We start from the raw sequence: 26,126 nt of genomic DNA, 5'->3' as shown, positions 1-26,126 counted from the left end.
GCCGGAGTAGAGTTAAGAGAGAAATCAGGAGGGCAAAAAGGGGACATGAGATTGCTTTGGCAGATAAGGCAAAGGAGAATCCAAAGAGCTTCTACAAATACATAAAGGGCAAAAGAGTAACTAGGGAGAGAGTAGGGCCTCTTAAGGATCAACAAGGTCATCTATGTGCAGAACCACAAGAGATGGGTGAGATCCTAAATGAATATTTCACATCGGTATTTACAGTTGAGAAAGGCATGGATGTTAGGGAACTTGGGGAAATAAACAGTGATGTCTTGAGGAGTGTACATATTACAGAGAGGGAGGTGCTGGAAGTCTTAACGCGCATCAAGGTAGATAAATCTCCGGGACCTGATGAAATGTATCCCAGGACGTTATGGGAGGTTAGGGAGGAAATTGCGGGTCCCCTAGCAGAGATATTTGAATCATCGACAGCTACAGGTGAGGTGCCTGAAGATTGGAGGGTAGCAAATGTTGTGCTTTTGTTTAAGAAGGGCGGCAGGGAAAAGCCTGGGAACTACAGACCGGTGAGCCTGACATCTGTAGTGGGTAAGTTGTTTGAGGGTATTCTGAGAGACAGGATCTACAGGCATTTGGAGAGGCAGGGACTAATTAGGAACAGTCAGCATGGTTTTGAGAGAGGAAAATCATGTCTCACGAATTTGATTGAGGTTTTTGAAGGGGTAACCAAGAAGATAGATGAGGGCTGTGCAGTAGACGTGGTCTACATGGACTTTAGCAAAGCCTTTGACAAGGTACCGCTTGGTAGGTTGTTACATAAGGTTAAATCTCACGGGATCCAAGGTGAGGTAGCCAATTGGATACAAAATTGGATTGATGACAGAAGACAGAGGGTGGGTGTAGAGGGTTGTTTTTCAAACTGGAGGCCTGTGACCAGCGGTGTGCCTCAGGGATCGGTGCTGGGTCCGCTGTTATTTGTTATTTATATTAATGATTTGGATGAGAATTTAGGAGGCATGGTTAGTAAGTTTGCAGATGACACCAAGATTGGTGGCATTGTGGACAGTGAAGAAGGTTATCTAGGATTGCAACGGGATCTTGATAAATTGGGCCAGTGGGCCGATGAATGGCAGATGGAGTTTAATTTAGGTAAATGTGAGGTGATGCATTTTGGTAGATCGAATCGGGCCAGGACCTACCCCGTTAATGGTAGGGCGTTGGGGAGAGTTATAGAACAAAGAGATCTAGGAGTACAGGTTCATAGCTCCTTGAAAGTGGAGTCACAGGTGGATAGGGTGGTGAAGAAGGCATTCAGCATGCTTGGTTTCATTGGTCAGAACATTGAATACAGGAGTTGGGATGTCTTGTTGAAGTTGTACAAGACATTGGTAAGGCCACACTTGGAATACTGTGTACAGTTCTGGTCACCCTATTATAGAAAGGATATTATTAAACTAGAAAGAGTGCAGAAAAGATTTACTAGGATGCTACCGGGACTTGATGGTTTGACTTATAGTGAGAGGTTGGATAGACTGAGACTTTTTTCCCTGGAGAGTAGGAGGTTTAGGGGTGATCTTATAGAAGTCTATAAAATAATGAGGGGCATAGATAAGGTAGATAGTCAAAATCTTTTCCCAAAGGTAGGGGAGTCTATAACGAGGGGGCATAGATTTAAGGTGAGAGGGGAGAGATACAAAAGGGTCCAGAGGGTCAATTTTTTCACTCAAAGGGTGGTGAGTATCTGGAACGAGCTGCCAGAGGCAGTAATAGAGGCGGGTACAATTTTGTCTTTTAAAAAGCATTTGGACAGTTACATGGGTAAGATGGGTATAGAGGGATATGGGCCAAGTGCAGGCAATTGGGACTAGCTTAGTGGTATAAACTGGGCGACATGGACATGTTGGGCCGAAGGGCCTGTTTCCATGTTGTAAACTTCTATGATTCTATGATTCTCCAGTCTCTCCACATAATTTAAGTCCCTCATCCCTGGTACCATTCTAGTAAATCTCTGCACCCTCTCCAAAATGTTGGTATACTGTCTATCAGCTGCATTGACTGGTAAATCTAAGCTACAACCAGGGGGCTTCAACTATTCAGAGTTGATTGGTGCCTCGGTGAAGGTCTAAAGTCATCACCATTCTCCATTTATCTTATGGCGAGTTTCTCCCCCCAATTTTCTCCCCGCTTAAAAGACATCGACCCTTGCTGGGGTACGGTTCCACTTTTGCCAGAAGCCTTCCAGTACCTCAGCCAGTTGGCTATTTTCCGCACGAGAAAGCAGTGTGTGTTTTGGCAAGCTATTCAATCATGGAGGGGAATCACAGTTCAGCCAGATCCTGATCCTGCCTGAGCTCCGCACATGGGCTCGCTGGATAACAATCCAGGCTGATTATTTCTCCCCTCTTAACTAGCTCAGAACCACTGTGGTCAGTTGTAAACATCCCAGTTATCCTCCCCCACCCCAGCAAAATCAGGTTAGTTTTAAAGGAATCAAAAAGACAATGGTTGAATTTAAACCTAAAACTCCCCAATTGGAGGGAAGAGTCATTCCCTATCTACTTTGTCAATTCCCTTCATTATTTTAAACACCTCAATCAGATTCCCCTCTCGATTCATCTCTAGGTATTGAAACCCATTTATTCAGTCTCTTATTCTAGCAAAGTCACCCAGTTCTCATCCTGGTGAATTGTCCCTCCACTCCCTCTAAGGACTGTATATCGCTTCGTAAAGTGGGATGCCCAAAACTGATCACAATAATCCACGGCAGTTAAATGGTAAACCACTTTTGGAGGCTATCCTCCTTAAAAAGGGATTATTTTAATGAATTACTGACAATGAGATTGTATATCTTTGTAGAAAACCAATTCCCTATTGATTGTGGCAGTGTGATATTATCATTCAGTTAAAAAAAATCAATTGCTACTATTACCTTAATGGCAAGCTATTTGGGCAGTAACATGCAGGAGGCAAATATTTAGAGGGGGAGGGAGATGGGGATGCCACACTAGTGACTATTTTGGCACAAAATATTTAAGCAATCACTGCTGTGGTCTAAAGGCCCCAACATATTCAAATCTTCAAGCATTTTCACACTGATAGCTAACTCGGCTCATTTGGTAGCACTCATCTCCCAGTCAGAAGGTTGTGATTCAAGCCCCGCTCCAGGACTTGAGGACATAATCTAGTTTGCCCATTTCAGTGCAGCGCTGAGGGAGGGCTACATTGTTGGAGGTTCTGTATATTGGATGAGGCATTAAACTGAGGCCCTCAGGTGGATGCAAAAGACTGCGTCACACTTTCTCAAAGAGCAGGGAGTTCTCACAACCAAACCTGACCAAAATTCATCCCTCAACCAGCATCAAAACAGATTAACTGGTCATTTATCTAATTGCTGTTTGTGGGTCCTTGCTGTGCACAATTTGGCTGCAGTATATGTCTACAAAATAAATGACTACACTTCAAAGCTAATTCATTGGGTGTGAAGTGCTTCAAGGTGTCCTGAGGGTGTGAAAGGCACTATAGAAATGCAAGTTCATCCTCTTTCTTACTCCTGCACTCTGGGACTTAACTTTTAGAACAGAGGCTGAAGATGCCAAGTACAAGCACCTCTTTCTACCAGCCCACCAACTTGGAACAAAGGCACACAGGTGCACTGTACCTGAGCCTGAACCACAATATTTAGATGGTTATGGAAAGGACTATAAAAGACTACAGTTAAGCAGCACGGTATAGCTTTTAAGTGAATTTTGGCCACAACAATAACTTATGCTTAAAGGCATTATAAAAACACAACAAATTGTCCCAAAACATAGGCAACAACAAGCATTCATGGAAAAAGGACAGGGGAGGTGACGAAAGGCGGAGTCAAAGGGGTAGGCTTTTGAGGAAGGACGAGAGGTATCAAGGGTTTATAGGAACAGGTTCCTAAGAGTGCAGGACCAATGCTAGCAAATGGATCCGTGACTAAAAGTGGAATGGAGAGAGGGGGAGGCCAGAGTTGGAATAACGCAGGATACACATTGGCACATATCAATGGAGGAGGTGGAAAGGGCAAGGAGGACGAGAACCTGTAGATGAAGACAAGGATTCTGAATCCGTTGTGTTGGCATCTACGGAGCCAATGGGTGTCAGCAAGGAATGAGTAATAGTGGGGTGGGACTTAGCGTATGGTAGGATCTGGGTTGCGGAGCCTTACACAAGTTACAGCTCACGGAGGGTAGAATTTGGGAAGCTGGCAAGGAAAGCATTGAAATAATCGAGCCTGCAGGTGACAAAGATGTGAATAAGGGTTTCTGCGGCAGTGGGAGTGAGGTATGGGTGGAGGTGGGTGATATTGCAGAGGTAGAAATAGGTGATTTTGGTAGTGGCCAGGATGTGGCGTTTGAGGCTCAGCTCAGGGTCAAACAGCACTCCAGGGATGCGGATTATTGAGTTCAAGAACAGAGGCTGAAGATGCCAAGTACAAGCACCTCTTTCTACCAGCCCACCAACTTGGAACAAAAGAAATCGGGGGGAGTAGGGTGGATGGTTTTCGGCAGGAGCCAAACAGGACAGCTTCAGTCTTGTTAATGGTTAAAATTTAGAAGCTTCTCGCTCGTTCATGGCCTCTTGCGCATCCCCGATTTTAATCGCTCCACCACTGGCGGCCGTGCTGTCAGCTGCCTAGGCCCTAAGCTCTGGAATTCCCTCCCCAAACCTCTCCGTCTCTCTCTCTCTCTCTCTCTCTCTCCCTTCCTTTAAGACGCTCCTTAAAACCCACCTCTTTGACCAAGCTTTTGGTCACTTGTCCTAATATTTCCTTTTGCAGCTCGGTGTCAAATTTTGTTTGATAATTGCTCCTCTGAAGCGCCTTGGGACGTTTTACTATGTTAAAGGTGCTATATAAGTGCAAGGAGGAGTTGTTGTTGTTGTTGTTGAGGTGAGATAACTAGTCAGACGGCACAATGGTGGGCATGGAGGCCAGGGTTGTGGTGGAGAGGTAGAGCTGGGTGTTGTCATCATACACCTGAAAGCTGACCCCACGTCTACTTTGTACTTTCTTCGCTGTCTTTCAGATGAGACGTTAAATTGAGTCCCCGTCTACCCTCTCAGGTGGATGTAAAAGATCCCTTGGTATTATTCGAAGAAGAGCCGGGGAGTTTTATCCCTCAACCAACACCTAAAACAGATGATCTGGTCATTTATTTCATTGCTGTTTGTGGGACCTTGCTGTGTGTAAATTGGCTGCCGCGTTTTCTACATTACAACAGTGACTACACTTCAAAAGTACTTCATTGGCTGTAAAGCGCTTTGGGACATCACGAGGTCGTGAAAGGCGCTATATAAATGCAGATTCGTTCTTTCTTTCTTTCTTTACACCGACCAACTAAGAGAGTCATACTAACAACAACTAGCATTTATATAATGCCTTTAAAGTAGAAAAATATCCTTAGGCGCTTCACAGAGGCGTAATCAGACAAATAACAGGAAGCATCTTTAAACAAAGGACACAATAAATTTGAAATTCAACATTCTGAGCAAATATATCAACGTTTACAACACTACAGCAGCCAGCCTAACACTGCTCAACCTAATCACATATAGCCCATTTTATACCACAACCATATAGTCACTGTTGTAATGTAGGAAACGCAGCAGCCAGTTTGGGCACAGCAAGGTCCCACAAATGGCAATGTGATGGTGACCAGGTCATCTGTTTTAGTGATGTTGATTGAAGGATAACGGCGAGAACTCCCCTACTCTTCTTCGAAATAGTGCCACGGGATCTTTTACGACCCCGAGGGGGCAGACAGGGCCTCGGTTTAAAAGTATTAAGGGATATGGGGCTAAAGTGGGTATATGGAGTTAGGTCACAGATCAACCATGATCTCACTGAATGGTGAAACAGGCTTGAGGGGCTATATGGCCTATGCTTGTTCCTATAGAATCATAGAATGGTTACAGCACAGAAGGAGGCCATTCTGCCCATCGAGCCCATGCTGGCTCTTTGTAAGAGCAATCCAGTTAGTCCCATTCCCTCGCTTTTTCCCCGTAGCCCTGCAAATTTTTTCCTTCAAGTATTTATACAATTCCTTTTTGAAAGCCACGATTGAATCTGTTTCCACCACCCTTTCAGGCAGCGCGTTCCAGATCATAACCACACGCTGCGTAAAAATGTTTTTCCTCACGTCTCCTTTAGTTCTTTTGCCAATCATCTTAAATCTGTGTCCTCTGGTTCTCGACCCTCCTGCCAATGGCGACAGTTTCTCTTTTTTTTTTTTGCTTTACCTAAACCCTTCACGTTCCTAGGTCTCATCCAAAAGACGGCACCTCCGACAGTGCAGCACCCCCCACAGTGCTGCACTGGAGTGTCAGCCTAAATTATGTGCTCAAGTCTCTGGAAGGGGGTCAGGGGTAGAAGGTCATGCTGAATTGAGTTATTTCTTTCTCTAAAGACTTGACTTCAGTTTGTTACAAGGCACAGCCTACAAAATGTGAAACTACAGCTCTCCAAAGTAGATGCTCACTACTGGCACGCACACCACTGGCAACGGTAACACTGATGATTTACAACTGCTATATGTCATTGATACAATCGGTATTAAAAAAAATTTCTTTATATTTTTAACTGGTTAAGTGCTGGGCAACTGTCTGGAAAGGGCTATGGAGTGTGGCTGTGTGATGGGGACTGAGCTAACATCAGTGGAGCTGGTGCACTGGTCCTCTAGGGACAAAGGAACAGGAGTAGGCCATTCAGCCCCTCGAGCCTGTTCCGTCATTCATATGATCATGGCTGATCTGCATCTCAACTCCATTTACCCACCTTGGTTCCATAACCTGTAATACCCTCGCCTAACAAAAAAAAAAATCTATCAATCTCAGTTTTGATATTTTCAATTGACCCCCTCCAGCCTCAACAGCTTTTTGGGGGAAGATTTTTCCAGATTTCCACTCCCCTTTGTGTGAAGAAGTGCTTCCAGACATCACCCTAGCTCCAATTTTAAAGGATTTGCCCCCTTGTTCCGGACAAACACTTTCAACAAATAGACAGAAGAACTGAAATGTTAAACTTTATCATCAGTTCAGCCGTTTTGACCTCAATAACCCCTCCATGTTGTTTCCCAACTAAATTATGAGCAGTTAAAACAAATAGTGCGAAAAAAAAACAAGCTCCCTGCACATATTGCTTTAATTCAAATGAGTAGTGGTGGCATGTTTAAGGGTTAAACTTCAGTACAGCTCTTCTATGAAGTATGGATAATGTCAACACTTCCTGTAACAATAGAGGCCTGAAAACAGGCCTTGGATTAATATTGCATTAGCAGCCAATGCACAGATGGTGATTCATGCTGTGCAGACTCAACTCTTCTAATGAGACATTTCATTATTTTTGTTTAAGACAGAGTTTCCAATTTTACTAATGCAAAGTAAGTAAAGGCACCAGGATACAATTAAAGGGGACTGCATCCTATTCCACAATACTGAATGTTATGAAGGGGAGATACCTGCACACTGTTGTTTTTATCCTTTTAAAATTATTAGTTAAAGGCAGCCTCCGCAGGAAGCTATTTTGTGTCAAACTTCTTCCTATCGGGATTCCTCCGATGGCTCAGTAAATGTGCCCAGTGGAAAAACTGAGCCACAGAGACCACGTCCTATTCCTGATCTGTGCTGATTTAAATCTTAAGTTGGGCATCTGTGAGGGTGCAACAATTGGCCCCAGCATCGCCATTAGGGAGAGGAAAGAAAACAAAACAAAACAAACTCAGGTAGGGATCCTGCTCCTAATCACGGCAATCCTGAATGGAAGTGCGTGTGTAACCGTCGGGTGTGAACAAGGTCGGGCATGTGTGTGATGCCCCTCATGGTAGAATTGCCTGCCAACACCCACCATCAAAACCCGTTCATAAATAATGGGTGGGGGACCAAAAGGGTGAGCAATGCAAGCAGTCAGCATCTTCATAAGAGAAGGAAAGTAAAGAAATGGCAGAGGAAAAATTAGCTTTTTTTTTGATAAAGTGTCTTTTAAGAAAAACTCCCAGACTCTGACAACGTGAAGTGTTGATTAAGTAACACCAGCAACAGGTCAGCGTGATCTTCATTCCTAATCACAACCCCTATAAAATTTGGACTGTTTTTAAAGTCGAAGTGATTCAATTGAAATGGGAAACTCAAGGAAGGTCGGCCTTTTATTGTTTCAGATCTTAATCGAAGCCAAGTTTATGTATCAACAATGAAAAAAAACCCACTTGTGCTCAATGCAAACAAATGATTCTCTACTGAACAACTCTGCCAATATTTGTCTTTATAAAAGAGCAGTCAAAAGTGACTGCGTGACTTCATCTGGAACACTGGCTCTAAGTGTGTACAAAAAAATAAAATCTCCTCTGAACTTGTTTACAATTTGGACAGGGCTCCAATTCAACAAATAAGAGGAAATTCATAGAATCTTTAGGGAACTGCTCCCAAGCTTAAATCCAGATGGAGATCAGGGCTGCCTCCGGACCCTCCCTTCCTTTCTGATTCAACTCTTGTTTGAACAAAGCAAGCTTTAAAGAAAAACTATTCCACCGCTCCACTGAACTGAGAATTATTGTGAACAGACCTGTAAAGGGATTCCACACTGGAGTATGAGAGCAGAAACTTATAGGGCCCTCCCAAAATGAGCCTGGACCACGATCAATTAGGGACAAGGTGGCATCCTAGGAACCGAGTGTTAGTTTACCTGCAGACCTTACGTCCTCTGAATTTGCCCCATTTTTTGCTTTACCTCCCTCTCTATCTCCCAGCCCCTGACTTCTGCACGACATTTCCCCGCAGAAGCGCAGTTGGTAATTCATCATACAGACGACTGCATCCAAACCATTCTATGGTGCAACATTCTGCTCCCAGATTTTTAAATTTAACAAAACACAAGTGATCTGAGGAGTCCACCCTGAGGACCAAATTTTAAAACTGCTTCCAAAGTCAAGGAGGAAGTGTGGGGAAAAAAAACCGCAGAAACATAATCTGGTTGTTATCCCTGAGAGATGAGAGAACAAACAGCAGAAACATGAAACCAAGAACATTCCTTGGTTCTGAAAGGATCTAGAGTTTAAAAACGAGCTATATGCCATAAATCCAACCCACCCAAGCCCTTTTCAAACGAAAGCCTTTCCTTACTGCTCTCCTGAAGTTGATGACTCACTCTGAGTATGATTCCATGGGCAGAGGCCCTCTGGAATAGTCATCTAATGGACTATTTTTTTTAAAATGAGGAACATAGGAGCAAGAGTAGGCCATTCAGCCCCTTGAGACTGTTCCGCCTGGACTATGAATGTTGATGCAGTTGAACAGTGTGCGTTAACCATCAAGATCCACATCGTTCAACAGCAGCGCAAATCCTGGGGACACTAAAGATAACTGTAGTGGCACCAAGGTGGGTGGTGAATGACTTCATGACAGATGTCTCCCTGGCCTATATGGTTCAGCACCACAGCACACAGTACATTTACCCACAGCCATAAGGCAGGCCGGTCCCCCTCGTATTTACCGAATAGCGTTTACTTTTGATTGTGTGCAGTCTGCTGTACGGTCATGTATGAATTTTATTTTTTTTTCCTCCCTTCATTCTGTTAAAGAAAGAGGTTCCTCACATCACTTGCCCTTCTTAAAATGACAAAGACATTCCATTAAAAGTTTTTTTTAAAAATCAGCATGGGGATATTGGCCAAAGGTGAAAAAGTCTCCTCCCCTCTCTGTTTATATAAAAAAAACCTTACATTTCAAACCTACGGTCCCAATTAACACACCCAACAGGTGGTTTTACTTCTCCTCTCAGTTGCTGCTGCTGAGAAGGTGACACTTACCGAATGATCTTAACGAGTTCACTCATGTTGACATGGTCTGGAACTAAGAATTTGGTCTTGTCCAGCACTGGCAGCTGCTTCTCCCCCTTGTATCTTTCAATTATCACCTGTCAACAAAACACACTCAAGGTGAAGAGATCAATATACACAATAGGAGTCTTTTCTTTTTAAAAAAAAGGGCAGGAAAGTTTAACAATGCAGCAAAGTATCCATACACTGGATCGGTCCTTTAGTTATATTTTGTTATATAAAAAAAGTGTGCAGCAGCTACAGTAGAACCCCCACCATCCACCGCAATAGAGGGAACTTCTTCCCCCAGTAGATACTGGAAATTGGAGGATAATTGGCAATACCTTAATTTTGATCTTACACATTCGGGGCACGTTAATACCCTGGGCATGGGAGCGTAAACAAGTACAAAGCAAATGCATTTAATTTAATCTTTTTTAGGCTGTAAGGTTGATTTGTCTCAGACAGGCGGAGATTGGTGATAATGGGCTGGGCAACGAGGCAGCACCTCACAAGGCTTTTTGTTCCATGAAACTTCTAGCAGGTAACCGGGAAGGCAGGTTACTAAAGTGCAGACAATTGGGGGGGGGGGTCCCACCATTTCTGATTGCCAGATGTCCCCGATACAATCGGTAACTGCAGTTTGTAGAGCATCAATGTTCAAACTATGGTCCTTGGGCCACATGGGGCTGCCGGGCCTGGGAAAACGGCCCAAAATTCCCAGAAAACTCTGTCCTATTTGTGTTTATATTTCGCCAGTTTATCCTGTTAAATTATTGTGGGCTTGGCAGTTTGGAAAGGGCTTATCTTATTGGTAGATAAATCCTAAATCTTGGTTAATATCGACAACTTGAGACATAGTCAAATCGAAGGATTTAAACGTTTATATAGATATATATATATATATAGATATATATGTGGCCCTCGAAGCTTCATGAGGATCCAAGTGACAACCCTGGCCTGAAATATTCTCATAGCCACCACTGGGAGTAGGTGGGCACTGCAGGAATTATCAACTAAGAAATGAACGGTCTTAAATTACACCATGTTACGACTTCAATGTCTTCAGTCAACAAAATGTTGACAAAACTTAATTTTTGGTGGTGGGGCAAGCTAAAGAAGGAGAGGGACTAACATTCTGATGTTACAGATGTTTTCAACACCAGCTAAAGGGCAGAAAGTCTGATCCAAGAAGAACTCTGGACTTGGAAACTTTGGTGCGAAACCTGTTTTTCATGGACTGATCTTCCACAAGGAGATGCTGAGATAAAACAGATTGGCCCAAGAAGGCCAGGCAGCTTAGTCAAATTAGGCAAATGCACTCATGATATTCAAATTATAGTCCCAGAGAGACAGACAGTGGCTGCATACATCATCTCATGTTGCTTTGTAGGCATGCAAGCCAAAATTAAGCCAGAGCTTAAAGCAACAGGAATAGAAATAGTACTTTTGACCTAATGTTACAACGACTATGCAAATAAAGACGTTCGAATCCTTCTGGAGGGTTTTGTACGTCTAACCATGGGACAGGAGATAAATTCTCTCCCCCCCCCCACCCGGTGCACACACTGGTATTTTGCTATTGCTGGGAAGGGGGGGGTGGGGGGGTGGAAAGTTATTCATGGACAAGTAACTGTATAATTGTTGCTGCTGGAGACTGGGTAATTCAATGCATTTTTCATACTTGGTCAGTACAAGCGGTGTACATGCTGCAGCTGCGCGAAATGTCACCCTCCCCGCCGTTTGAAAGCTGATGACTTAAAAGATGTGTAATGCATACTGTTCAGGGGGCTGAAATGCAACATGGCTGTACAAAGACCAGCTGGGCACTGTTCTCTCTGCACGGTTAACGTGGATTTCGAGGATCTAGGCGCTATTGTGTGGAGTTACGCAACCCTCTGTTCTCCCCCCTCAACATCAAGACCAGAAGTGCTCAACAGGTAAACACTTAATTGTAGACCACTGTGCTAGGGCTTCCCCATCATTTAAAATAGCACAAAATATTAGTATGAATACTAATATTTACACCAATGTACTGTCAAGAGTACGTAGGACATGAGTTTGAACCTACAAAACCTCAGAGCAACCTCTGATCTTGACCGTGTAATTAGTGGGTACGCCCACTAATGATGCTGACTCATCCAGGAGGTACAGTTCTATCAACGCTAGCGGCTGTCCAGCACATCACACAAGTCGCCATTGTTCACCTGTGACTCTGCAGATTAAATCTTGGTGGGGGTGGGCATGGGTGGAGAGAAAAATCTTGTCCCACCTACGCCCAGGTGAAATGTATCCCAGGCTGCAAAGAGAAGCAAGGGAGGAAATAGCGGAGGCTCTGACCATCATTTTCCAATCCTCCCTGGCTACAGGCATGGTGCCAGAGGATTGGAGGACTGCTAATGTTATACCGTTGTTTAAAAAGGGAGAAAGAGGCAGACCAAGTAATTATAGGCCAGTCAGTCTAACCTCAGTGATGGGCAAAATATTGGAATCGATTCGGAGAGACAGGATAAACTGTCACTTAGAAAAACACCAACTAATCAAGGACAGTCAGCACGGATTTGTTAAGGGGAGTCATGTCTGATTAACTTTATTGAATTTTTCGAGAAGGTGACAAGGAGGATCGATGAGGGTAGTGCAATTGATGTAGTCTACATGGATTTTAGCAAGGCTTTTGACAAGGTCCCACATGGCAGATTGGTCAAAAAAGTAAAGGCCCATGGGATCCAAGGGAATGTGGCAAATTGCGTCCAAAGTTGGTTCAGTGGCAGGAAGCAAAGGGTAATGGTCGATGGGTGTTTTTGCGACTGGAAGGCTGTTTCTAGTGGGGTGCCGCAGGCTTTTTGTGGTATACATTAACGATTTGGACTTAAACGTAGGGGGCATGATTAAGAAATTTGCAGATGACACAAAGATAGGCCGTGTGGCTGTAGACTGCAGGAAGATATCAATGGACTGGTCAGATGGGCAGAAAAGTGGCAAATGGAGTTCAATCCGGAGAAGTATGAAGTAATGCATTTTACGGTGAGCAAACAAGGCAAGGGAATACACAACAAATGGAAGGATACTGAGAGGTGTAGAGGAAGTGAGGGACCTTGGAGTGCATGTCCACAGATCCCTGAAGGTATTAGGACAGGTAGATAAGATGGTTAAGAAGGCATATGGAATGCTTTCCTTTATTAGCCAAGGCATAGAATATAAAAGCAGGGATGTTATGCTGGAACTGTATAAAATACTAGTTAGGCCACAGCTTGAGTACTGCGCAAAGTTCTGGTCACCACATTACAGGAAGGATGTAATTGCACTAGAGAGGGTACGGAGGAGATTTACGAGGGTATTGCCAGGACGAGAATTTTAGCTATAGTGACAGATTGGATAGGCTGGGGTTGTTTTCCTTGGAACAGAGGAGGCTGAGGGGTGATTTGATTGAGGTGTACAAAATTATGAGGGGCCTAGATAGGAAGGACCTATTTCCCTTATTGGAGGGGTCAATAACCAGGGGGCATAGATTTAAAGTGATTGGTAGAAGGATTAGAACGGAAATCAGGAAAAGAAATTTCACCCAGAGGGTGGTGGGGGTCTGGAACTCACTGCCTGACAGGGTGGTAAAGGCAGAAACCCTCAACTCATTAAAAAAATCCTTGGATGTGCACCTGAAGAGCCGTGACCTGCAGGGCTACGGACCAAATGCGGGAAAGTGGGATTAGGCTGGGTGGCTCGCTTCTCAGCCGGTGCGGACACGATGGGCCGAATGGCCTCCTTCTGTGCCATAAATTTTCTATGATTCTATTCTATGACTGGTCAGGTGGGCAGAAAAGTGGCAAATGGAATTCAATCCAGAGAAATGTGTGGTAATGCATTTGGGGAGGGCAAACAAGGCAAGGGAGTACACAATAAATGGGGGATACCGAGAGGTGTAGAGGAACAAAGGGACCTTGGAGTGCATGTCCACAGATCCCTGAAGGTAGCAGGACAGGTAGATAAGGTGGTTAAAAAGGCATACGGGATACTTTCCTTTATTAGCCGAGGCACAGAATACAAGAGCAGGAAGGTAATGCTAGAACTGTATAAAACATTGGTTAAGCCACAGCTTCAGTGCTGCGTACAGTTCTGGTCACCACATTACAGGAAAGATGTGATTGCACTAGAGAGGGTACAGAGGGGATTTACGAGGATGTTGCCAGGGCTGGAGAATTTTAGCTATGAGAAAAGATTGGATAGGCTGGGGTTGTTTTCTTTGGAACAAAGGAGGCTGAGGTGAGATTTAATTGAGGTATATAAAATTATGACAGGACTTGATAGAATGGATAGGGAGGACCTATTTCCCTCAGCAGAGGGGTCAGTGACCAGGGGGCATAGATTTAATGTAATTGGTAGAAGGAATAGAGGGGAGCTGAGGAGAACTTTTTTCACCCAGAGGGTGGTGGGGGTCTGGAACTCGCTGCCTGAAAAGGTGTTAGAAGCAGAAACCCTCAACTCATTTAAAATGTACTTTGATGTGCACTTGAAGTGCCGTGACCTACAGGGCTACGGACCAAGTGCTGGAAAGTGGGATCAAGCCAGATAGCACTTTTTTGGCAGGCAGGGACATGATGGGCCGAATGGCCTCCTTCTGTGCTGCAACGTTCTATGATTCTATATGCATCCAAACTTTCCAGCAAGGATTACAGAAGCTGATTTCTCGACACCAACCATCCCCTCCACAGTCCAGGAACGATAAGGCCAATTATAAACAGAGCCTTTTTTAAAAAAAATTGCTTACATTTCAATTTCTCCGCCCCCCCCCCCAATCACCAATTCTCAAAATGTTATTACATTAATATCTTACCACAAGACCGGCCAAAGTACACCCAAAATCACATTCATTTCAAACTCGATTTAAACTAAACTATTGAAATATCCCTACCCAGTCAGTCCAACAGTGGGTGAGGGGGACGCTGCCCCTTTAAGGCTAGCACCCAACACAAACAATGCATGAAACGATTGCAAAAAGCCTCTGCTTGCCAGCCGATGTGAGGAGCCTTCCTCCCAGCACAGGCTGGGTTGGGACTGAGGGGAGGGGAGGGGGGGGGGGGGGGTCTGGTCGTTCCTGAGTGGTGCAGGAGGGTTATTAGCTCAAGTGTGTGGAGCTGCTGTGACTTTATCTCCTTTCCCAAAACGCAATGCGGTAAAAAGCAATGATGTAATCCCATCCCTGCTTTAACTGACAGTCGGGCTCCAGTCCCACCTGTTAGCAGGAAGTCTGCAGAAACGCAGCTGATCGGCCACGGGCTTATCCGCAATTGATGGGCTCCCGGGGAGGAGGGAACGAGACGACCCGCTGGCTCCGACAGAAAAAATAAACACTTGCACACATCGGTCCAACTGCTCATCTTTCACAGACACACCAAGTGAAATATTTAAAAGACCGACTGAGAAATCCTTCCATTTAAGATTTGCGTGCAACTACCGACAAAAGGAACAATTTAGGAATATTCATCTGGTTTTGCAAAAAAAAAAAATATTCCTCGACTCATTTTAGCCATTCAACACAAGAGGGCTAGACTTGTAATGATTGACGAATGATACAGCGCAGGAGGCCATTCGGCCCATCATGCCTGTACCGGCTCTTTGAAAGAGCTCGTCCCATTCTTTTGCTCTTTCCCCATAGCTGTGCAAATTTTTCCCCTTCAGCAAAGTGCAACCTCATTTTTTTTCTTCACAAAAAAAAAACATGATTTTATTTCTGTTTTGACACCTCGCCCTCCCCCGTCCCAGCCCCAAAAGAGTTTGCAGCTCAGCGCTGATCGTAGCATAGCAATGAACAAGGCGACTTACTGGTATCTTGTTAGGATGCTGGTCCCTGATCTGTTGAACTTCTTTAACTCGATCAGCTGTACCACAAATAAAAAGCAAGACATATTATTTTGACCCAGCTGTCACTGGGATAGCTGATTTCTTTAATTCAATTAGTTGCATCTTACATAGGTCATTACAGGATACAGTATATGGTACTTGCAAGTTACATAGAGTCAGGGCCTTAAGGGAGCTCAGTACAGCTCTTTAGCACTAGGTATTGAGAGTTGACAGTATCAGGGTCTTTTCCTTGATACAGGGGCAGCTTGAGAGACAGATGATGCGGGTCCTCAACCCCAGTTACATGTGCAGCTCCTGCATCACTCACTTGCACCGGCCATGTCCCAGTTGCTTTGCCCAGATTGGGGGGTGGGCGGGGGGGTGATGTGTTGCACCACATCGGTAGGATGCATTTGGGAGCAAGATGGGTGGGGACCGTGGTTAGTAAGGTCCTTCATGGTCCCAGTACCTTCCAGATCTTCATCCAGAAGGGCTGAAGGGGGAAGGGGGACATCAACAGAATGTGGTGAATGATGAGAGTCAAACAACACTTTCAGTCTTGGCAGAAGCTAATTACAGCTCCCATTATGGCCCAGTCCTATTCAAACTTTGGTACAACTTTCCCAATCTTTCAGTATTTGAACACAGGATTTGGTAAAATTTGGTTAACATCTTGCAATTAAACAATCTAGGCAATAAAGGGCAAATGTTTCCTTGTAGTTGAGTTATTGGATCACTGATATAAAACATTACAGACAGAATATCATAGAGCTTTAAGGAGTTTTAGTAGGTGGAGAATGTGTTTCCACTCCTACTGTGGAAGGGAGAGGTAATAAGGTACAGTATTAAAATCACAATGCAGGTCAACTAATCTCAAAATAAAATTAGACATTTTTGTTAAATTGATTTTTGTTTTGCCTAAAACTGGAGATTAGGGGCCAATGTTTGAAATTTGAACTCGTATTTAAAACCAGGGTCCAAATCCCCTAGAGAGAACCCTTCTCAAACTAAGGCCTCATTCAGTGACTGATATAAAATAATTATGGCTTTAACAATCTCCACCGTCTTTGTCTGATACGTTAGTGTGGGAATACACGAACAATTTTCTGTTGAATGCACCATCTCCAAAAGGGTGAAAACATGTTGAAATGTCAGTCTCTCTGAGGCAATCAAGGCCAAACCCCTACATGCTCCTCCATTCCTAACTAATATTAATAACAACAAAAATAAATACACATTAATCTATGATGTATTATGTCATTTGTCTTGCCCTTTAACTTAAATTGGCTTAATAATAGTTTTTGAAAATATTACTACTTTTTAAAAAATGTAATGCATTAAATTGATGGCTCAGCAATTAAATGGATGGTAAGAAAAGCCTACCTGATCACTAACTATTTTGCTTTATAAATTAATGTCAAACATCTAATTGAAGACAAATGGGAAATAATCTCTGGTCAATATTTTCACCAGAGTACAAGATGCATTTAGAATTAGAAGCAAATGCACAAGAATATCATCAAATTGTAAACATTATATACAGGATCTGGATTCCTCCCCACTGTTTATTGCAGTACTCGGTGGCAAATTATAATTTAGTTTTTTAAACATCTATTTTTAACATTGTAATTGAGGCCAGATTACAGAGAGAGAAAGGAAAGTGTGACTGATTTTCCTAAGAAATTTCGCTTTGGTGGTTAAAAGAAAACAAAAGATCTGTAAAGGTGGAGGAGGAGTCACATTCTCTTTGTTAGTAAAACAGTTTTTAAAAAGGACGATTTGCTGTAAAATGGCTTCCAAAGTATGACTACAGCAACAAAAATCCTGATCCTTTAGAAAGCTCCACTCCGAGAGTTGTTATAAGGTTAGTGCGAGCCACAATTCGCTCTTTATTACAGAGATCGAAGATCAGTGATGCACAATAAACCTGGTTTGTTTCAGATTTAGAAAAAGAAAGGCAGAAAAAAATAATTGAGATTCGTTTCAATGGAAAGGGGGAGTATTAAATGTTGGGGCTTGGATTTGTAATATATTGTCCTCAGGCTACCAGCGATCTCAGCCAGAGTGCCGTCCCCTTTGTTAGGCACTTTAGAGAATTTCCTTCCTTGTTGCCTGCAATTGATCACTCACTCACTCTCTCTCTCTCTCTCTCTCTCTTCTATCTCTCTTCTTCCACCCTCCCCCCTTTTCTGGCTCTGATCTAACCTTTTAGCAGCTGTTTAAATGAATCCAAACCGGTATCATCCCCACCACCATCACCTCACCCCAGTCAGCTGAGAGAAGGTCAAAGGCAAATAAGAGATAGAGAGAGAGAGAAAAAAACAGCCCTGCAGAGAAAGGAAGGGAGGACACAAACAACAACACAAGCCAAGACTTCTTCCCTAAATGCTACATTTCTTCCTTCTATTCCTCCTCGATCCTTTTTTTTTTGCTCTCCTTCTCTCCCCCTGCAGCTCGACCACTTACCAAAGCTTCTCCTCTGTTTGAATGACTTGTCAGAAGGCATTTTCTGGGCAGGAGAACCCTAGAATAATCAGCTCAAGCGGACGGTGCTGTTCCTGATGTGTCCAAACACAGGGCGATGTAACAAACCATATCACGTGAACACCTTGACGTCAACGCAAAATGCACTTAAGGGGGAGGGCGCGGGGCGATGTTCGCCGATGTTAATGTTTTTTTTCCCTCTGACACGCACACACAATAAAGGGAAAGTGCCAAATAAAATATTGTTTTAAAGTTCGGCCGTTGAACTGTATTCGAACGATACACAATAATCTGATATCTTTTGAAGTTACTTAGGTCATATTTAATAAACGACATTGTTCTTATCTGTTAAAAAGGGGGTTGTTACATTTGTAATCAATGTATCAATTTCAATCTTTACAGTACTTGTCGACAGAAAGTATAACAGGAACTGTTTGTACCATCGCAATTATAAAAAAGGTCGCTAAATAGCGAACTGTCAGCTTATCCGTAATAAACATATTGAATAATTATTTTGCGCCTCCGCCTTATTTTGGTTTAATCATGTCTTCTTACTGGTGACTCTCAGTATTTGGATTCTGCCTCATGCCATTGTAGAATGATGATCAACAGTGGATTGTGATACAAATAAATGCCCCTGACATTGATAATGTGATGGTCATTTTACTGCCCTACATCCAGCTGCCCACCCCAGCACAGATGGTTCCACCATACTTACGACTCTTGTTTGACCCACCTGAGAATGAGAACTTGCCAGTAGGGAGTTGTTTCCTCCATGCCTTATTTTTGCATACAAGTTTTATTAGTATTTGGTTCTTTACTGTCAAATCTGGATTATAACAAGTGAATATGTAACTCACAAACTGGGTTTTACAGTAGGTTAGTGCGGCATTTTACCATGTTCACAATGGCAAGTTATGCTTAGGTGAATTTGGCATCATCACCCCTTGCAAACTTGGCAATGCCAGCGCCTCCATGACGATTCATCCTTTCCACAGGGACAGGATGTGTGTCCACATCTGTGCAATGTAATTAGTGCCAGGTTTCATTTCAGGTGGAGGAGTCTTTGATTTTTAAAAAATGTTCTTTCAGGCAGTGATGGACTTGAAAGTGTGGAACAAATGGCTAAATGGGTCATGAGGAGGCTCCAAGTGGAAAGAAGTTACTTCACTGGAACCGCAATGGCTAGTTATAGAGCACCACTGGTAATGGAGTGGCTAGTTATTACATAGAATTACACAGAATGTACAGCAATGAAACAGGCCATTCAGCCCAACTGGTCGATCCCAGTGTTTATGCTCCACATAAGCCTCCTCCCACTCTTCTTCATCTAACTCCATCAACATATTCTTCTATTCCTTTCTCCCTCACGTATTTATCTAGCTTCCCTTAAATGCACCAATGCTAGTCACCTCAACTAGTCCTTGTGGTAGCAAGTTCCACATTCTAAACACTCTGTGGGTAAAGAAGTTTCCCCTATTGGATTTATTAGTGTCTATCCTATATTTATGGCCCCTAGTTCTGGTCTCCCCTGCAAGTGGAAATATCTTCTCTTTTCTAGAGAAAAGAGCTGCAGCCTGTTCAGTCTTTCCTGATAGGTATAACCTCTCAGTTCTGTTTTATCTGGTACCATAACTGGTAGTTATAAAGCACCACTGGGAATGGAGTGGCTAGTTATAGAGCATTGGGTACGGAATGGCTAGTTATATAACAGAGCTGCGAATGGTGTGGCTAGTTATAGAGCACCAATGGGAATGGCGTGGCCAGTTATAGAGCATCACTAGGATGACCTGGCATGTTTCCAACCATTCATTTGAGGAAGAAGAAGATGAAAGTTGAGAGAGAGGAAAAAAGCTGCTAATGAAAAACAGAATTGAAAACATTCATGTTGCAATATCCGCTACAGTACAATAATTCTTCTGACTATCAACATACTAATAAAATAATACTTGTATTTATATAGCACTTTATCACATCAAAATGCTTCAAAGTGCTTCACATAATTATTATGTTTGGAGTGCAGTGACTGTTATGTTATGCTAAAAGAGTGAACCCCTCTAATGGCATTTGCTAAAGTACCATATAATAGACTTGTTAGCAAAATTAAAGCCCATGGGATTAAAGGGACAGTGGCAGCATGGATACTAAATTGGCTAGGGGACAGAAAGCAGAGAGTAGTGATGAATGGTTGTTTTTCAGACCAGAGGGAAGTATACAGTGATGTTAGAGTATAGAGGGTATAATTTCAAAGTTTGCAGATGACACTGTTGACTGGAGGTCACTGGTTACGGTTACTGGCTTAGTACACAGAGGAGAAGAGTCAATTCTCTCTTAACTCAGGTTACCACAGGCCCTGGCCGACAACACGAAACTCAGAAATGTAGTAAACAGTGTGGAGGATAGTAACCGACTTCAGGAGGACATAGACAGACTGGTGAAATGGGCAGACACATGGTAGATGAAATTTAATGCAGAGAAGTGTAAAGTGATGCATTTTGGTAGGAAGAATGAGGAGAGGCAATGTAAACTAAATGGTACAATTTTAAAAGGGCTACAGGAACAGAGAGACCTGGGGGTACACATACACAAATCTTTGAAAGTGGCAGGACAAGTTGAAAATCCTGTTTAAAAAAGCATATGGGATCCTGGGCTTTATTAATAGAGGCATAGAGTTCAAAAGCAAGAAAGTTATACTAAACCTTTATAAAATACTGATTAGGCATCAGCTGGACTAGTGTTCATTTCTGGGCACCACACTTTAGGAAGGATGTCAAGGCCTTAGAGAGGGTGCAGAAAAGATTTACTAGAATGGTGCCAGGGATGAGGGACTTCAGTTATGTGGAGAGACAAGCTGGGATTGTTCTCCTTAGAACAGAGAAGGTTAAGGGGAGATTTGATAGAGGTATTCAAAATCATGAATGGTTTTGACAGAGTAAATAAGAAACTGTTTCCAGTGGCAGAAGGATCGGTAACCAGAAGACGCAGATTTAAGGTGATTGGTAAAAGAGCCAGAGGTGACATGAGGAAACATTTTTTACGCAGCGAGTTGTAATGATCTGGAATGCATTGTCTGAAAGGGTGGTGGAAGCAGAATCAGTAGCAACTTTCAATAGGAAATTGGATAAATACTTGAATGTAAAAAAATTACAGGGCTATGGGGAAAGAGCAGGGGAATGGGATTAAATGGATATCTCTTTCAAAGAGCTGGCACAGGCACGATAGGCCTAATGACCTGCTCCTGTGCTGCACCTACTATGATACTATGATGATAACACATGCATTAAATAATGTAGCTGCAGAGTGATTGCCTCCACGTGGGGGCAATCACTCTGCAACTACATTAATTAATGCATGTGTGTGAATACAGTAGCTGGCACAGGGCAGCGCTGAAGCATTTGCACTGTGCCACAAAGTACTGTAATAGGCACTAAATTCGCATTGCATTCCCATTTCACAAAATGAGTTTCAAAGGGGAGGAGAGATCCTTTGCTTACTGGCTTATTCTTGAGGAGGGGTTGATGTGCTGCTCTGATGCACCTCTTCACCATTGGATGAACACCAGGTTGAGGAGCAGGTAGGTCACCCATCCACCCTCTTGGCCAGCCTGTGGCGTGTGCAACATAAGGAGACAATAACAACAACAACTTGCACTTATGTAGTGCCTTTAACACAATGTCCCAAGATGCTTTGTAAATAAGGAAGGGAAAGGCTTGAAGGGATATCTGAAAACTTGGTTGAAGAGATGGGTTTTGAGAAAGTTTTTTAAGCATGGAAACGGTGGTGGAAAGACAGAGATATTTAGGGATGGAGTTCCAGAGGAGTTCTCAGGATAAGGGGTCGGCCATTTAAGACTGAGATGAGGAGGAATTTCTTCACTCAGAGGCTTGTGAACTTTCGGAATTCTCTACCCCAGAGGGCTGTGGATGCTGAGTCATTGAGTATATTCAAGGCTGAGATAGTTTTGAACTCCAGGGGAATCAAGGGATATGGGGATCGGGCGGGAAAGTGGAGTTGAGGCCAAATATAAGCCATGATCTTATTGAATGGCAGAGCAGGCTCAAGGGGCCGTACGGCCTACTCCTGCTCCTATTTCTTAAGTAGAAAATAGGACTGAGGCAACTGAAGGCTCTGCCACCAATGGTGGGGTGATTGTAAGTGGGGATATGAAGAATATTTTGTTAGTGTGAGATGAAGTAAGGTAGGAGGAGGCTCCTGTGGAGTATAAACACCAGCATAGACCCGTTGGGCCAGAATGGCCTATTTCTGTGCTGTAAATACTATGTGATGTAATACTATGTAATATATATATGGTGGGATAAGGCCACAGAGGGATTTTTACATGAGGACATGGATTTTGAATTGAATGTGTTCGGTGATGGGGAGCCAGTGTAGGTCAGCCAGGTGATGGGTGAATGCAGGGGTGGACTAGCCACATGGGAAGTGCCCCCGTGAATTGTTCCATAGTGCTGTATTATTGGCGCCCTCTTTTTCTATGAGAATCACACTGCCTTTCAGGGGAGTCACTTCGCTCCTGGGTGTGTGGGGTATACACCCCATAACCTATATGGCTGGTCCAGTTAACCAGAAACTTAACTGGACCAGCCATATAAATACTGTGGCTACGAGAGCAGGTCAGAGGCTGAGTTTTCTGCGGCGAGTGACTCACCTCCTGACTCCCCAAAGCCTTTCCATCATCTACAAGGCACAAGTCAGGAGTGTGATGGAATACTCTCCACTTGCTTGGATGAGTGCAGCTCCAACAACACTCAAGAAGCTCGACACCATCCAAGATAAAGCAGCCTGCTTGATTGGCACCCCATCCACCACCCTAAACATTCACTCCCTTCACCACCGGTGCACAGTGGCTGCAGTGTGTACCATCCACAGGATGCACTGCAGCAACTCGCCAAGGCTTCTTCGACAGCACCTCCCAAACCCGCGACCTCTACCACCTAGAAGGACAAGAGCAGCAGGCACATGGGAACAACACCACCTGCACGTTCCCCTCCAAGTCACACACCATCCCGACTTGGAAATATATCGCCGTTCCTTCATCGTCGCTGGGTCAAAATCCTGGAACTCCCTTCCTAACAACACAGTGGGAGAACTGTCACTACATGGACTGCAGCGGTTCAAGAAGGCGTCTCACCACCACCTTCTCAAGGGCAATTAGGGATGGGCAATAAATGCCGGCCTCACCAGCGACGCCCACATCCCATGAACGAATAGAACAAAAACCGCTCCGCCTCTCTCTCCTGCTTTGAGACTCTCCTTAAATCACACCTCTTTGACCAAACTTTTAGTTACCTGTCCTAATGTCTCCTTCTTTGGCTGGGTGTCAATTTTTGTCAGACTACGCTCCTGTGAAGCGCCTTGGAGCATTTTACTACTTTAAACGCATTATACAAATGCAAGTTGCTGTTTTTTACTTATGTGTGCGCCAGGACATAGCTGGCAGAGTTTTGAACAAAGACCAAGTAAAAGAGGAGAGAGAAAATAAAAGTTATGTTGAAAGTACCAATTCTTTGAATCGATTCAGTTTTGTTGACATTTTTTAACTTCTGAGGAAAAAAGGAAAAGAATTAATCCAACAAACTACTGATTTATACTTTTCCCGTTGATCTACCATTCGTGTAGATAACGTTTACAGGGCCTCGTTAGCGCAGTAGGCAGCGCGTCAGTCTCATAATCTGAAGGTCGTGAGTTCGAGCCTCACACGGGGCACTTGTTTTATGGGAATCTGAATTTACAGATACAGCTGAGAAAAGATAACAGGAGCTGCAAAACACTGCTGGAGCAATCTCCCTGACTCTTGGTGTCCGCCGGTTTAATCCTCCTGTTCGATGGTCAGTGATCGACGATTGCTTAACATGCAGAATAACGGCAGGGGCAAAGGTTGCTGATCTTTCCGTTCAGTTTTACAATCATGTTCCCCTTTTTTTTATTATTATTTTCACTTTGCCAATCATTGCAACCTTTACCGATGGCAGCAAGCCTCCCGAGCTCGTGTTTCTCCATTCCTTTGCATTTAAAGGTTGAGCTGGGATGGGGAATGTTGCCAATAAGGCGAACGAGTTTAGTGCAGAACCTCATTAAAAAAAGGTAGAGACGGTAGTGCGGTGTATGATTGCCTTGCGATTGCCCCTTGGCTTCTAACTTGCAATTGCCTCCTGCTCCTTGAATCCCTGTCCATTGACCCATCATCATTGCCCCCCCCCCCCCTCGCCTGACGCCCTCTCCATTGCACCTCTCAATAACCCCCCTCTATAATTTCCCCCTGTCCCTGTCCCCATCTCCATTGCCCCCCTCTCCACTGACCCCCCTCCCCACTCTCCCGGTCTGATCCCTACTTTCCTGTATCAGTTAACCGAGGCGGACTCTAGGACCCCGCGGTTCCCCGGACCGTCCTCTTCCCCCCCCCCCCCCCCCCCAAACCCCGGGCTCCGCCGCTGGTAACCAGCTGCATCTCTCCCCGGGGAGTCAGAGCCCCTCCAGCGGCCGTGCACCGAGCTCCATAACCCGGCCACCGAAGTCCAGCACCAGCATTACTCAAACTCTGGTAATGCTGCAACCCAGCACTTAGCAGCCGAGACCCAGACTCTGAATCAGCCCCGCTCCTGTTGTATACAGAGCCTCGTTAGCGCAGTAGGCAGCGCGTCAGTCTCATAATCTGAAGGTCGTGAGTTCGAGCCTCACACGGGGCACTCCTTTTATTTTAAAGATTCGCTCCAATTATTTGCATGAGCAACAATCAGTTTGACTATCTGACCCCAAACTGTATTAATTAGATTAAATCCATTTAATAAGTACTGTAAAATGAGAGCAGCATTTAACCCCCAAAATATTTAGCTGAATTCTTTCAAGAGGCCAGCTGATGTTAAGATTACCTATTTAACAACGTTTCCCATATGTGAATCTGGAGTGAGTGGTACTGGTAGAATCAATGAAAAAATGAGTGACAATTTGGGGAAAAATAAGTGAGAGAGCTCAGCTGCTGGAGGTTTAGGAGGGAAAATGGTGTGCTACAGATATAAGGACTGTGTTCTAATTCATTGAGTCCCTACATATTATTGTTTTATAATTACATGGAAGCAAATATTCTAGCTTTTTTAAAAGCACTGCATTTTTAGATTCACCAGCCGAGTTCATATCTGGTACACAACCTGGGAAGGTCTCCTTGCACCTCTCTCACACTCCTGGATAGGCAACAAGAATGGTGATCATTCTCTCTCTTCTCACTTCCAAACTCTCTCTTATTTTATCAAAACTGCTATGGTCATTGCTGCTGTGAACATTCCAGCCAAGTCCCCCGTAAACTCCAAAAACATACACGGTTCTAACCTCTCTTCCTCCCTGCATCTTTACTGTGTTTAAATCAAGACTCGTCACACTGTCTCCTACTCTAATTATTGTTTCACAGGGCCTCAAATGTTGAACTCCTTAACTTCCTCAGACCTTCCCCCTTCCTATAATCTACAGCATTTTAAATAACAACTTGCATTTATATAGTGCCTTTAACCATCCCACGACACATCATAAATGTAAGGAAAATGGATGTCAAATCAACTTGCATTTATATAGCGCCTTTAACGTAGTAAAACGTCCCAAGATGCTTAAATGAAGAAGGGAGAGAGTAGGAGGGGTGACCAAAAGCTTGGTCAAAGAGATCGATTCTGAGGAGGTTTAGGGAGAGAGGTCCAGGAGTAAAACTGAGGCAGCTGAAGGCTTTTCCACTGATGGTGAGGGAGGGGAGGGAATGCACAAAAGGCTGGATTCAGAGAAACTGAGTGTTGGGGATAGGAATTTAGGGCTGGAAGAGATTTCAGAGATAAGATGGGATGAGTCCAAGGAGTAATTTAATGACAAAGATTTCAAATTTAATGCATTGGGGAGCAGGGAGCCAATCAGCGAGGGCAGGGGTGTTGAGCAAGTGGGATTTTGTGCAGGTCAGGATTCGCTCAGCAGAGTTTTGGACAAGTTTTAGTTTATGGAGTGTGGTGGATGGGAGGC

The 26,126-nt window shown here is 43.8% G+C and overlaps 1 protein-coding gene and 2 non-coding genes across 3 annotated transcripts in view; 2 read left to right on the top strand and 1 right to left on the bottom strand.

Moving 5' to 3' along the window:
• The window catches only part of LOC137335147 (microtubule-associated proteins 1A/1B light chain 3A), a 30,734-nt gene extending 12,509 nt beyond the window's left edge, over positions 1–18,225 (bottom strand). Inside the window, exons 1-3 of the mRNA XM_068000285.1 lie at positions 18,099–18,225; positions 15,615–15,670; positions 9,789–9,895 (exon numbers count right to left, since the gene is read on the bottom strand). Of these exons, the coding sequence (XP_067856386.1) occupies positions 9,789–9,895; positions 15,615–15,670; positions 18,099–18,138 (203 nt within the window). The 5' untranslated portion in view covers positions 18,139–18,225. The remainder of the gene's footprint in view (positions 1–9,788; positions 9,896–15,614; positions 15,671–18,098) is intronic.
• Positions 18,226–23,767: 5,542 nt separating this feature from the next.
• trnam-cau (transfer RNA methionine (anticodon CAU)) lies at positions 23,768–23,840 on the top strand. The gene has a single exon. It is a non-coding gene; the product is annotated as a tRNA-Met (tRNA).
• A 907-nt stretch (positions 23,841–24,747) lies between these two features.
• Positions 24,748–24,820, top strand: trnam-cau (transfer RNA methionine (anticodon CAU)). The gene has a single exon. It is a non-coding gene; the product is annotated as a tRNA-Met (tRNA).
• The last annotated feature ends 1,306 nt before the right edge of the window (positions 24,821–26,126 follow it).

The sequence above is a fragment of the Heptranchias perlo genome, chromosome 19 (genome assembly GCF_035084215.1).
Source record: "Heptranchias perlo isolate sHepPer1 chromosome 19, sHepPer1.hap1, whole genome shotgun sequence".
Taxonomy (NCBI): Eukaryota; Metazoa; Chordata; class Chondrichthyes; order Hexanchiformes; family Hexanchidae; genus Heptranchias; species Heptranchias perlo.
This window is presented reverse-complemented; position numbering and strand designations above follow the sequence as displayed.